Raw genomic sequence first — 15,256 nt, 5'->3', positions numbered from 1 at the left:
TATCTTCTCTCACCAAGTACGTTAATTTTACTTTCTAACTGACACTAAAATGAACCGCATATTGTGTAATAACAATAAAATGTGAGTAAGTATACACAGCTTTTTGCTAAAACGAATCAAAGCTTCTTCTTACATTGCCAAGACCAATTACTTCAAATTCTAGACGTTTAATAACACATGAATAAGTAGTCACAATTGGGTACTGAAGCAGTCAGGGAAAATTCGAAAGAATATTGGAACGGGGTGATTTCTAAGGTTCTTTGGAGGGTCGGGGAGACCTTTTGTAAACACAGACAACTTCAGCTTCGAATGTTTTCTGCTTTTGAACCCATTTCCAATGTGTATGATCAATCCTCTTCCATTTTTAAGAATGCAAGTCAAATAGTTGGTATTGAATGCAAAATTAGTATATGATAGATGCTCGGGATTTTATATTCTTTTTCTTTTTAAATTATATATAGGGATTGAAACTCATGTTAATAGTCTAATTACGTTTGTGGTATTCCTGGATTTCTTGTTTGTATGCATGTATGTATATATATATATACATATATTATGTGTGTATATGAGTGTTTTAAAATTCAACAAACAATATTTTATCATCATGATTTGAACTTCAAATATTTATAATTATGGCTATTATTCAAATAATGGACTTGTTATTGTTACTTAACTTCTCTACTGTTATATGAACTTATTACTTTGCTATTTATGTTGTTTGGATATCTTTGATTTGTCTTCTATTGTTTGGACCTCATTGGTCTAAATCTTTTTATTAGGTTGGTTTTTTTAAATTGCCTTTACTTAACTAGACATGTTAATAAGTGATAGGTCTACAAGGTAGATGTTGCTGTTAGCATAGTTTGATTGCAAAGTGCAATATAATATTGGAAAATATCACAAAAATGCTAATCATCTTTCAAGACTATATATAACATTAAGTATCCAAGATATAGATGATAAACTTCTTAACATTCAAATATTTCATATTATGGTGGCACCTATATGATATGAATATATTTCAGATTTTCAAGTACTCAATAACTATCTAATATTTTTTTAAAATAAAAAATAAAAAATTATAATGAAAATATCCATTTTGCATTTATAATCAAAAAAATTCATCTACTTATTCCATTTGAAAAATAGGATATAAACTATATTGGATCTATTCATTCTACATCTTATTGTAGAATGTAATTTATTCTTGTAGCTACAAAACAATTATCTAAATAGACAAAAACCAAAGCAATGAAGATAAAAAAAATGCTAAAAAGATGCTAAATTTTTTTTTATATTCTCATATGAAAACATTATTGCTTAGTATGGTGGTCTAAAAATATTTATAAATATTAATATCATATATTTCTTAAATAGAGCTATTAAAGAAATTACCACATTATTTATAATCAATTATAAGAAGACAAATTCTTATCATACAAAAAAAAATAGTCTTTTAAAAAGGCTCAACTAAAATTTAGTTTTTATATTTAGAAAAATTGTGATGGATCTCAATTATAATTAGAAACTTAAACTTACATCTACTCTTTAGGCATATCAAACTACTTATAAGGTTTTTACAAGGAATGCACTATTTTCCTTGGTATTAGAAGTAAAAGCCCTTTTATTAACAAATTTTAAGTTTCAATTTTTTATATTAAGATTAAAAAAATATTAGATATTTTTTTGTTATCAAACATATATATATATATATATATATTGAAGGATTAAGTGAAAAACAAATATCAGCAATCCAACATATAGAAACTATTCAAAGAAGAAAAAATAAATCTTTAGATAAAAAGATTTTAAAAATGACTTCTTACTCCAAAGATACAGATCATAATCCATGATGCTAAAAAATCAAAATTTATAATAAAAGTTGGTGCTCTTTGGATTAAAGGAATCTTTAATAATGATTTAGTTTATGTCAAAACATTAGATAAAGAAGAATTTCCTATTCAAACTAATAGAAGTTGTTGTAAGAAGTATAAAATGTAAATGTTGGATATAATTTCAATATATTTACATTACCTTTCAATTGGCTTTAAGCCAATTCTAAATGATACTTCTACTCTTAGTACATTGTAAATATTTAAGTTCAAGGCTTAGATGTTGAGTACTGTGAAGTAGTCTTTTTTTAAAATCATTTTTATTTCTAATCTTGTTAGTAGAATTGTGCAAAGTTATTAAGGCATTATACATCAATAAGTCTTTAGTTTAAACCTTAATAGAAGAAGAAAAAAATTGATATTAAATTAATTTAATAGACTAAATAAGAAGACATGTTAAGTCAAAATTTAAAATATTGAATCTTTTTTGTTTTATAAATCATAATCTTAGAATCATTTTTCTTTCACTCTACTTCTTCCAAAAGAATAGAATGTCTTTTCAGAAATAAATTTTTAATTTGTTTTTTACAAACCATGTGATAAGCAAGAATAGACTTTACTTTATGTTTACAAATAATCCAAAATGGTCCAAGAGTTGTGCTTGTCTTTTCTTTCTTCTTTTTTTTCTTATTGACTGCGTTTCTTATTTCACACCACTTATTACAAAAAATTCTTGATCAAGGCCATCTTCTAATTAGATTAAGGGGATCAATTTGATCCTTGCACCCCCAAAATATCAACCTTAAAAAAATTAGTTTCCTAATGTTGAATTATTCATAAAATACTAGGCTGCCTACTACTATGTATCTTTTAAAACTGGAGTGTTAGGACCATAATGTTAATTTTTAATTTTTAATTTTTCCACCCAAACACTAATCAATGCATTGGGCAAATCTGGCTGTGTCAAAATAATTTAATAAATAGTGATGGGAACGCCACGGAGGCCACCCGACGGACGAGAAACGGGAACCAGGGCCAGAGGTATCGTCCCAACTTCGTCCAATTAGAGGACGACATCCGACGGTCGAGAAACAGGGACCAGGGCCAGAAGTCTCGTCCCAACTTCGTCCAAGAAGAGGACGACATCCGTCAGACGTCAGTCGGGAGGTGGGGAGGAATCGGCACGGAGGAGGCAGAGGAAGAAGAAGATGCGGCTCCGCACCCCAGACGGTGGGGAAGCGGGGCCGCCCCACTCGCATTTTGGATTTAGTTATTGTCGTTTTGCAAGCCCCTTCATCGTCGTCGTCTCCACCAGAAGACGTCACAGATCGCCACCGTGGTTTTCCCGATGTGCAGGCACCTCTCACACTGTAAGCAAGTGCGGTGAAAACACTCTTCCTTCTCATGTGGTGGGTGGAGCCCTTTCAAGCCTCACGCATTCTGGATTCGCTCCCGGCTTCGAATGCTTGAGGTATGGCGAAGTGCTAATTGTTTGCCATGGATTCCCGAGATGGGTGTCTGTGATGGGTGTCATGGTCGAGGGTGCAAAGTCTTGTTTTCTTTCCAAGACTTGTGTGAATTGCAGCCCTGTTGAGAATGTCTCTTGCGGGTCGTGTTTTTTAGGTCCGCGATGGGTTATGAACGTCTTGGTTGATTCTAGTTGGTGTCGATTCGATTGTTTGTCGCCATGGATTTCCATCGTGTGGATCACGTGGTTTGGATTCGGGTGGGAGCTAGTTGAGTGCATTCGGCACCCTGTGTGTGTTTGCCGCCTTTGAGTGCCGAAACCTTTACTTGTCCTCTTCGCTTGTTTGGAAATGCTTGTCATGTGGTGGATTCGTGTCGCATTTAGAAGGTTCGTTCGGTCTGTTTTCACGCTTCAAGCAACTTAGCGAGGTGCGCATTGTCTGTCACCAGCTCCAAAACTTTGACCGTGTGCTGGCGCTCGTTCATTGAAAAGATGGACTACTTTTTCTTGATGATTAAGACTTTGACAGATTACACTATCGAATGGAGAGAAAATGCAGTGGTTCTAAGTGATGAGATAGCGCCGTCTAGGGAGAATTTCGAATTTGCGCTAGAACATGGGTGGTTATTCCATCAGGTGTGCAATTTTTACATATGCCTGGTCACTAAGCTGTAGGGTTGAATCCTTGTTCCCTTGCATCATAGGTATATGCTGAATACACGTGACATTCGTGCAAGTTGTCATGTCTATTTCAGTCTGATATGCGGAGTAGTATGATTGGGTGCAGTGTGGCAGCGCCCACAGATATTGCAGTGAAAGGTTGAACACAACGACCCAAGGACAACCTGCACCTTCCAACAGGTAGAGTATCAAGAATGGCCTTATTAATTGAGCATTTAACTGTAGAATGCCCCCTGGTTTTTTTTATTAGTTATGATTATTTTGTATCCTCTTACGATCCAGCTCTGTGATTATTGTCTCTGCAGTCAGCGTGAGGTGAAAAGATAGGCCAGTTTTCAGCTGCACATAACCTTCACTTCTGCAGGTGCAGAACACGTGCGGTACTGAGCAATGGGGTCCTCTAAGGCAGAAGAGAATTTGGCCTTACGGCTGGGCCTCACTGCAGCGTCAGCCATGGCGTCGGAGTCTGTGACCTTCCCAATCGATATCACGAAAACCCGCCTGCAGCTCCAAGGCGAAATGGGTGCCACAGCTGGCGCACCCAAGCGAGGAGCGATCAGCATGGCGATCTCTATAGGCAAGGAGGAGGGCATTGCCGGTCTTTATAGGGGCCTTTCTCCGGCACTTTTGCGTCATGTATTTTACACAAGCATTCGTATTGTTGCGTATGAAAATCTACGTACCGCCCTCAGTCATGGCGAACACCCGGAAAATCTGTCCGTTGCAAAAAAGGCTTTCATCGGTGGCACTTCCGGTATTATTGGGCAGGTCCGTGTTCTTTTTCTTGATTATGAGTTTCCACGAGTTCTCAATAAAGGGGTACCTTCGGGGAGTTGTATTCTTACGTATTATGGAAGGTACACCACTTCCTATGCATGGCTACGATTCACCATTTTGAGAATGTAATTGTCAGAGTCCAAGTATCAAGTTCGTCGAAGTGAGTTGAGTAACAGGACCGAAAAGATTGTAGAAAAACAACCAGGGTGCACGAGAATGCTTGCAAGTCCTCCTTCATGCAAGAGTAGCTGCAGTCTGACGAGGTTGGTTGCAATCCTACCTGCACAGGTGATAGCGAGTCCAGCGGATTTGGTGAAGGTGCGCATGCAAGCGGATGGGAGGCTGGTGAAGCTTGGGCAGCAGCCACGCTACACCGGAGTAGCTGACGCATTCACCAAGATTGCCCGAGCCGAGGGTGTGACAGGGCTGTGGCGTGGAGTGGGACCCAATGCTCAACGTGCCTTCCTCGTCAACATGGGGGAGCTTGCATGCTACGACCAGTCGAAGCAATGGATCATAGGACGCGGCATTGCTGCCGACAACATCGGAGCTCACACGCTTGCATCAGTGATGTCTGGGTTATCAGCTACTATTCTGAGCTGCCCTGCCGATGTGGTGAAGACCCGGATGATGAACCAAGGCGCTGCAGGTGCCGTGTACCGCAACTCTCTGGATTGTCTCACCAAAACCGTGAAGGCTGAAGGCGTGATGGCGCTGTGGAAGGGCTTCTTCCCGACGTGGACAAGGCTGGGCCCTTGGCAATTCGTGTTTTGGGTCTCATATGAGCAGCTCCGCCGCATCAGCGGTCTATCATCCTTCTAATAAGTAAAGCCTCGCAGTTGTTTTGGGTGTGAAACTTACATGGCATTCAGCTCTTACAAAGATTTCACATGCTTGAAGATTTTGAGGTGCTGTTTTTTTTATCATTTTTGTTCCTTCTCTTTTCTGCCTCAATTGGATGTCATAGCTGAGGCTATGAAGCTTAGTTTCATTGACAAATGTTTACATTTGTTAGCAAATGTGTAGTAAGTGCCACTTGCTTCCAAAATGTAAGTTTCAGTCTAATTTGCTTGTCATTGTTAGCCGCAGAGTATGTGGATGTGGACAAAGAATGTCAATGAATGAGAGTATATAGTTTGGGTTGTAATCAAAATATGAGTGAGATTGAATCCTCAAATGATTTGGAATTATTTTGAAGTTTTATAATCTAAATTAAGTACTGAGTGCAAAAAAGAAATACATCAAAAGTATATTTTAATGTTCATCAAACTATAATATAATGATATCTATTGACTAATTTACAATAAATTAGTTATGTGCTTATAATATGTGAAAGTTTTGTAATAAGATAAGTATACAAGAAGTAAATGTAAAATGAATGTAAGTATATTATTGTATCCAAAGTGTGAAGCATTTTATGTTTCACAAAGGAAAGCATTAATAAGTTCAATTTATGTAGAGTCATGATTCTTAAGTTAACTAAGAAGTATAATAGTTAAGTTTGTAATTAAACTATGATAACATGTATTGATACATTTCTTTTAGTTGCATAAGTGAGAATAGAGTTGTAATTCTTGAATTGTATTTGGTTAAAAGTCTTTGATTTGGAAGTTTGATGTAGTATGTTGATTAGAAAATGTAAAACTTCTAAGAGAAGAATTTTAAAATTTGTTTCTTTGTTGCAAATAAAAAGAAGCAAGATTATTGATTCATTGTAAGCATGTTTGGTATTTTAGTTTAAAAAGTGATTTTGTCTAAAGATCAATCCTAATAGATGTTGAAGTAAATTTGAGTTTAGGTATTTTATAATTCACTTTTTCATATCAAAAGTGATATAAAGTTTAATGTATTTTGAATGGTCATAGAACTTGGAATTTTTATTAAGAACAATACATGATTAATTGTCATACCATAAAATATTTAGAAGTAAAAGAAAAAATCCAAACTCAATAATGATAATTTGTAGCCAAATGAATTCTTCAATTGCAACAGATGTAATAATATATTTTTTTATGTTGAAAATAAAGCTACAACATATTGATTTTAACTTTCTAAATATAGTAGGCATGATAAATTGAGTTTAAAAATATATCCTAAATCTGATATGCATATATCAATATTACCAATCTAGTTTGCATTACTCCATCCACATATTTGATATAAGGAAGTTTTTGAGAAAAATGATATTACAATAGGTGAGTTCTTATTAAGTGCTACAAACATAACAAAATATTTTTTTGATGTTGTTGTATTATAACAATACCATATAGTGAAAAAATAGAGAATAATATTTTTTAATTGATTTTTTATGTTTTAATTTAATAAGAATTTAAGACATTTAAAATAGCTTTTTATAAAAACCTCTTACTTATTGTCTTAATAGCTAATTAAGGAACAAAATTGATTATTAATTTTTCCTTCTTGATTACAAAAACAATTTTGCCACCTTAAAGAGACTATAGATTAATGAAAAAAAAGTGGATTAGATGAATAATTGATATGATTGACTATAGGATAAAATTTAGAAAAGAATTGTACTAAAATATTTCTAAAATATGTTGGATTGATACCACAGAGACAATTATTTGTGAGGTAGGATTGAAATCAAATCACCAACTATTAAATGGTTGCTTAAGATATGACAAAGAGACATTTAAAGATCAGCAAGTAGGATTAAAGTATCACGAATTTAGAATACTGACTGGAAATTTAAACAAGAAGCTCAAGAAGAATCGACAAGAACTAGATTAATCAAATGAGTACAAGAACAATACTAGAGAGGTGAGCTAGAGCTCCAAGAGGTGTATTGTTGAGACTGAGGATCTCCTCAGTCTCGGCTCCTATATATACTACAAGCTAGGAAGCTTCTCAAGTAGCTTCCATAAACTAGGAAGCTTCTCAAGTAGCTTCCACAAGCTTGAAAACTTCTCAAGTAGCTTCCACAAGCTTGAAAACTTCTCAAGTAGCTTCTACAAACTACAAAGCTTCTCTAGAACCTTCTAAAATCTTCTACAACTTCCTAGTGTATGCCTTTGACATCACCTCCCCCCCCCCTTTAGCTTCGAGGTCTCCGAGAAGCACTCCTATTGCGAGTCAGTATCAATGTAAGAAGTAGAAAATTTGTCGCATAGTGTCTGTAATATACTCCAATTATTGTTTCTGTGGCAAGTAGTTCATTGGTCCTTGTAACCAATGATAGTATCTTATGCCTTCGATTTTTGACCAAGCATGAACTTCCGTGTCTTCATTGTGAAAATGCCCTGCAAACACTCCTTCGAGAAGATCACTATAAGTAGGTTCTACCTCAAACACAATCACTAGCGACCTGTTACTAGGTATCTTCCATCGTCTTTGTGGTACAGGCGGTTCTTCATCTCGAGGTCATCTTCGTGAGATACTCGATTGACGGGACATGATTGGTATGGTATCTATCTCTTGGTTATCCATATCAGACCGAAAAAATAAGCACTAAATATGGAAGAATGGGCTCAAGTTACAAATTTATAATCTCTGACTATGTCTTTTAGAGGTTCCTTCTCTCTCTTCTTTATAAGGCCGAGGATTAAGAGGCTTCAAAGAGAAGGGACTTCACTGAAAAACTTTCATCGAAAGGGCTTAGGTTTCTGAGGATGGTGTCGATGAAACTCTTATACTTTTTGCAATGCATTGATAAGATTTTTCATTGCTTCCCATGTGCGCTCATTGATATCATAGCCGCTCTAATGCACTAGGTACTCTAATTTTTTCCACTTAGGCTGCAAATCTAGTACCTTTTCCACCTCGTATTCCTCGTGGTTCTCAATTTTAATACTAAATGGCGGACATTATACTCTTCTAGAAAAAGACGACTCTCAATAAGGCTCCAACAAAGAAACATGAAAGTCTAGGTGTACCTTCATGGCAGCCGGTAATCCCAAACGGTATGCCACTGGATTGATTTGCTTCTAGATGACAAATGGTCCCAATCTCCGGTAGTCCAACTTATCACATCGTTGCTTGGTTTTGATATTCCGTCGATGCAGCCATACTTTAACTCCAATTTTGAAAATAGGTGTTTGATTTTGAAATTTTTTTGCGGATGCCTTGTAAGCTTTTTGGACGGTTTGCAATTGAAGCTTCAACGTAGTTTGAAGCTCCGATAGTTGTTTCACAAATTCTTCAACTACCGAGTTGTTATTAGTTGACGGACTCAACAAATCAAGCTTTGGATAATACCCATAGTTGACAAAGAATGGTGTTTGTTGAGGCGACGCATGAAGGGTGTTGTTATATGCAAACTCGACTAACGATAGATATGCAGTCGAATCATCTTACTGATAGTTGATGCTACATTGTAAATACTGTTCCAAAGTTTGATTCACCCATTCTGTTTGGCTATCAGTTTGAAGATGGAAATTCGAAGAAAGCTTGATATCGACCTTCAATATCTCAAAGAGAGATCTCTAGAACTTTGATACGAATTGGGTTCCTCAATCCGACATGATATCATTTGATAAACCATGATATCGATACACACTATCAAAGAAGAGCCTTGTTGTGTCTTTGATTGATGATGTGTTTTTGTAAGGGACTAAGTGTGCCATGTTTGTAAGCCGATCTAATACAACAAAGATACTGTCAAATGAATTTGATGGCAGCATGTCCGTAATGAAGTCCATAGAAACTGAAGACCATGGCCGATGTGGAATATGCAATGGCTCAAGAAGACTATAAAGACAATCCCGAGGATTCTTAAATCTTGGACAAATGTCACATGAGAGGACAAAATCCTTGACATCCTTTCACATTTGGAGCCACCAAAAATTTCAGGAAATAAGTTCCAAGGTCTTATTGAATCTAAAATGCCCCACAGTTAGAAAGTCGTGTCGAGATTGAAGAACTCGGAGTCGTGTTGGTCCCTTTGAAATATACAACTACTCTTCAAAGTATAAAAGATCTCATTCCACCTTGAACTTGTCATTATTGACATGCTGCGTGATATCGAGGGCTACAAAATCTCCAATAGTCACAGTACATACCTGATTGAGGAAGTCAGCATCAATTGGCACTATAGCAGAGCAAAGCCTGAATTGTTCCAACTTCAGCAATGTTGTACACTGTTGATCAAACGCTGCTTCTCCAACCTTTGGCACTAGATACGATCTCCTTGATAATGCATCGAATAGTCTTTGTTGCTTCCCAAGTCAATAAGTAATAACAAAGTCAAACTTGGATAGCAACATATTCCATCGAGCTTGACGACAATTCAAAACTTGAGCCGACATGAAGTACTCCAAATTCTTGTGATCTGTGTATATGATCATCAGATGCGCAGTTCTTTCAAAAAGAATCCACTATTGCAAAGAAGTTCTTTATTGTGGATTTCATAGTTGGTCTTGATAGCAAAAAACTTTTGAGAGTAGAACGCAACCGAATGAAACTTCTCGTCTGCGCCTATCTATGAAAGTATAGCTCTCATAGCAAAATTTGAAGCATTGATCTCCAAATAGAAGGCCTTTGTAAAGTCAAGATGTACCAAGTTTGGAGCCATATTAAATGTCGTCTTAAGATCTTAAAATGCTTTTTCTACTAGAAGTTCCCATTCGAGCTTGTCTTTACATGTCAATCGAATGAGCGGAGCAACAACTTGAGAATAATTTTTGATGAAGATCCTATAGAAGTTAGCAAAGCTAAGAAAGCATTGTACATCTCTAATCGTCTTTGGAACTTCCCATGATATGATTGCTTCTACTCTCTTAGGATCCATCTTCAAGCCTTCTGTAGTTGCAATGAATCCCAAAAATTCCATCTCAATTTGGTTAAATAAGTACTTCTCCAACTTGGCATAAAGTCCTCGCTTGCGGAGTTTTTCAAGGACCAGACAAACATGTTTCTCATGCTCTTCTACATTCTTAGAAAATATCAAAATATCATCTAGATAGATGACAACAAAATCGTCAAGGTGCTTCCAAAAGATGTCATTCATCATGTGTTGAAAGTCCGCCAAAGCATTAGTAAGACCAAAAGGCATGACATTATATTCAAAATGGCCATAACTTGTACTGAAAGCTGTCTTCCATTCATCTCCTTCCTTGATATGTACGAGGTTGTAAGCTCCCCTTAGATCAATCTTTGTAAAGATCCTTGCACGCCCAAGTTGCTCGAGAAGACTTAATATCAAGGGAAATGGATAATAATTCTTCTTTGTCACCTTCTTGAAATCTCGATAATCCACACACATCCGCAGCAAGCCATCTTTTTTCTTCACAAATAAGATTGGAGCTCCAGTTGGCGACTTCAAATGACAAATGAAGTTCTTGGCTAGATTCTCGTCAATGTACTTCCGTAACTCCACTAACTTCATCTGCGACAAATTGTAGATTGGGCCAAAAGGTAGTTGTGCTCCTTTTTATAAGTCTATGGTACAATCGTATGGTCAATGCTCTAGTAGCATGTCGGCATTCTTCTTTTGAAACACGTCTTCAAAATCTTTATATTGCTTCGATATATTTGCTGTCAAAAACTTCTCTCCGCTAGTTGGAGTCGCATAAATGATAAACGGTGTGCCTTCCTTAGACGATGTTACAAACGCACTTGCTCCAATAAATAAGGATTTTTTGATTTGGGATCTTTTAACAGGCTTACTCTCAAAATATTCTATAGGAAATATCATCCTTTGTAACCTCCAATCTATGGATGGGTTATGAATTTCTAACCAAGAAAGACCAAGAATAATAGGGTTTGATGGTGTTCTAATAATATTGAAAATAATATAACTACTATAGTCTTTAAATGTCACCTCTATAGGTTTTGATTCATGGATGATATTACCAAACAATAAAGGTCGTCCATCTATTATTTCTACGTGAACGGATTTAGATTTTTGTACTAAAAGAATCTTATGATGCTTAGCAAATTCTTCGTCTAAAAAGTAAGCAGATGCTCCTGAATCTAATAATGCTAAGGTTTTTAGTTTTTGAGAGCCAAAAGATAGAGGAGTTACAAAGCAATGGGCAGGCTGAGCGAAAAGAGAGGAACCTGATTATTGTTGTGGTATTGAATTGTCCACTTGCACAGTCCCTATTGTAGCTGGGCATCTTCGTTTTCTTGAACAAACGTGCCTTTGATCCTGATAATGAGTCAATTTTGCTTCTTGGGGCAATTTCTAGCTTTGTAGCCTTCTTCATCGCAATACAAGCATAGTCCTTCTTCCATATGTCACTTTTTTTCTTCTAGAGTTAAGAATTTGATACGTATTACATCAATTTACATATCTTCCACCTCTGAATGTGAATTGAAGCTGCTTGCTGACATAGTTGGAGCGTGGTGAGTCGTAAGTTGTCTTCAGCATTGGTCTTGGCGATGTTGGAATAGGCGGTTATTGTACTTCACAGCTTGACTAATGGCTTTGTTGAGCATTTGCTGATCGAGAAGAGATAATAACAAATCCTTCACGTCATTCCTTAAGCCCCAATAAAATTGATTCATTAATGCTTCTTCATCCCAGTTAATGTCGTATGTCAATTGTTTAAAATCTGATGCGTAGACTGACACGAAGCGTACTCCTTGTCGTAACGACCGGATCTTTGTTGTAGCCTAGCGTATCTTGTCATGTTTGCCAAATGTTTTTGCAAATGCCTCCAAAAAAGTTTCAAAGTTGTTCAAAATTGACGATCTTTTCTCAAATAAAAGAGCAAACCATCATAGAGCTTGTCCCGTGAGCAAAGTTCCAACCAGTCCAACACGTGACTCCTCCGTCGGATAGCGTTTGGGCTGTAAAGTTGCTATCAATCTAATTTGATTGAAAAAACCTTGAAACTTAGAACACGTACCATCGAACTTGTCTGAAAAGCTAATTTGGAGCTCCTTTCGTTGTAAGACCAATGGTCCTTATTGAACTAGAGGCAAAGCTGCTTCTCTTGGTGCTGAAGCTTGAGGCTGGTGAATCCTCAATTGTGCCATCTTAGATGCTCCATCATTATGAAGTCTTGCAGTGATTCCTTCAATTTCTACAGTTCTGTGTGATAACGTAGCAAGAGCATTCATAATGGTGTCCAACTTGGACTCCGAACTTTCAGTCATACTAATATCTTGACCTCCGGCCATTTTAAGAGAAGGAAAGAAATGACTCTACAAGAATGTAGTATTGATTTAGAGGAAGGTACTCCGCAACCTCTTAAATGCCTCAAAACCTTCAAAAAGAAAAGTAATCCACCCTCTCCAAGAAAGATAAGACTCCAATATTATAATAGAAGAAATATCAATTTAGAGAAAGGTAATCTGCAACCTCTAAAATGCCAGCACCTTCAAGTAAAGGGATAATCCATAGTCTAACAAGAAGGAACTAGCTTTGATATGAAAGATGAGTGTAGTCTCGAGAAACTGTCACGAATTTAGAATACTGACTGGAAATTTAAACAAGAAGCTCAAGAAGAATCGATAAGAACTAGATTAATCAGATGAATACAAGAACAACACTAGAGAGGTGAGCTAGAGCTCCAAGAGGTGTGTTGTTGAGACCGAGGATCCCCTCAATCTCGGCTCCTATATATACTACAAGCTAGGAAGCTTCTCAAGTAGATTCTATGAGTTAAGAAGCTTCTCAAGCAGCTTCCACAAGCTTCAAAACTTCTCAAGTAGCTTCTACAAACTACAAAGCTTCTCTAGAACCTTCTAGAATCTTCTACAACTTCCTAGTGTATATCCTTGACATAAAGAGTAAATTTTTAACTTATGTTAATTGCATAAGGCTAATTCTTTTATAATTTTTTGAGATAAAATTTAAAGGTATATTTAAACTTAAGGTTTTTATTGGCAACTTGAGATTTATGCAATAAAATTAGAGCTAGCATACTTTGTTGGTTTATACAAACTTTGCAATATCTACACCTAATTTTTTTTGAATGTATAATAAATTGTGCATAATAAATATATGTCAAACTTCATATCATTGTCACAATGAAAATATGAGATATCTAATTATTTATACAAGGAGATATTTGAAGTTAATAATTTGATGTTGGTTAAAGTTTTTGCAATATCTACTAGTTGGAAGGAAGTAGAATTTGGTATGTATTTAAAAGACTTAAAGATTAAGCTATACATCAATTTTGATTGGAAGTTACTAGTTAAAGAAAGAGAATTTCTTGCTAGAATTTCTCCATCAACTTTTAAGTTGGTAGTTGAAGGACATTAGAGGATTTTTTTTTTTTGTATTTCTTTGCAATTTGTAGATTAGATCAATTGCATATACTTTTTCACAAATTAAATAATTGAATTAGAAGTTTGAGCTTCTTAAAGCTTTTTGACTAAAATTGAAATTACAAAAAAAAATAAATTTACAAAAAGATAAAAGAAATAAATAAATTTATGTTTGTATATGCATTAAGTTATTAAAAGAATTTTTTGGTACTTGATATTAAAATTTAAAAAATTGATATTGAAATTGAGATTGGAATTGAAATTTGAATTATTCTTTTTTGGCCAAAATCTATTAGGATTCTTGATTAGTTATAGAATAATCAAATTGGCCATGAATTGTGCTAAATAGTAAATTAAAAAAGCCAAATCCTAATAAGATATTGTGACAAGATATTCTAAATTATTGAAATATTTTTTATAAGAAATTTTTTGTATGATTTTTTATTCTTTAAAAGTAAGTTCATTACTTTTTTTTTATAAATAGTAAATACAAGTTTATGAGGATGTAAAAACTAGATGTATAGATGCCATTTTAAATTTGATTAAAAGATTTAAGATATATTTATCTCAGAACAATACTATATCTTGTGGGATTGATCATGTCAAATTTGGATACCAAGTATATATGTAATTACTTAATTATTATTTATTAAAAAATATTGGATAAATAATGTTTTAGTAGTAGATGAATATTCCAGGTTGTTCCATATTTATATTATATTATTGATGTAAAAACCTAAAGTAAGATAGAATTGTGGGAGTTTTTATTATATACATTAGAATTAGATTCATATTTTGAGAATCCTTGGCTTTAAAAAAAATTATCAAAGAACTTGAAGCAAACTTGTAGAATTTGTTTGAGGCTTATTTTAGAAAGATTTTAAGAGTCTGCATACTTAATGCTCATATCCAGATTTCACATAGCCTTTGGATTGGTTGAAATAAACTTTTTCACAAAATATTTTATTTAAAAATACTGTAATTACATCCATTTAATAAATGTGATGATTGTAGAGTGTTATTAGGATCAAAAAAAGTTGGAGTAAAGTCAACTTCATTATTATAAAGAAAGTATTTGAACAATCTATGTCTTCATGCTATAAAAAACCATGAGCCTTAAAATGAGCTTTAAAACAAGAAAAAGATTTTTTGGAATTAAATTTTTACTAAAAAATCTATTTTTCTAATAATAGATCTATTGAATCTAGTATTAACTTATTTTTATTTTTTTGATAATTAATAATTGATATTCCATGTCTATTGTTGTTTTCTAATGTACTGTGTTGTATTTGGTTAAAGCTTCTTATACCAAGTCGAA

General features: G+C 34.8%; 1 protein-coding gene across 8 annotated transcripts; it reads left to right on the top strand.

Moving 5' to 3' along the window:
- The first annotated feature begins 3,145 nt into the window (after positions 1-3,145).
- On the top strand, positions 3,146-5,834 carry LOC112286372 (mitochondrial uncoupling protein 3). Of its 8 annotated transcripts, none has more exons than XM_024528204.3 (5): positions 3,162-3,303; positions 3,830-3,936; positions 4,088-4,161; positions 4,346-4,749; positions 5,047-5,834. In XM_024528204.3, exons 4-5 carry the CDS (start codon positions 4,372-4,374, stop codon positions 5,578-5,580), a joined length of 912 nt encoding a protein of 303 aa, XP_024383972.1. In that variant the 5' UTR covers positions 3,162-3,303; positions 3,830-3,936; positions 4,088-4,161; positions 4,346-4,371; the 3' UTR covers positions 5,581-5,834. The 8 variants fall into 8 exon arrangements, with proteins under 8 accessions (XP_024383986.1, XP_024383972.1, XP_024383976.1 ...); XM_024528208.3 differs by having other exon boundaries at positions 4,056-4,161; XM_024528202.3 differs by having other exon boundaries at positions 4,056-4,161; positions 4,287-4,749.
- The last annotated feature ends 9,422 nt before the right edge of the window (positions 5,835-15,256 follow it).

This window comes from Physcomitrium patens, chromosome 9 (assembly GCF_059467195.1).
Source record: "Physcomitrium patens ecotype Gransden chromosome 9, ASM5946719v1, whole genome shotgun sequence".
Taxonomy (NCBI): Eukaryota; Viridiplantae; Streptophyta; class Bryopsida; order Funariales; family Funariaceae; genus Physcomitrium; species Physcomitrium patens.
Note: the sequence above shows the minus strand (reverse complement) of the source record. Positions and strands in the feature narration are given on the sequence as shown.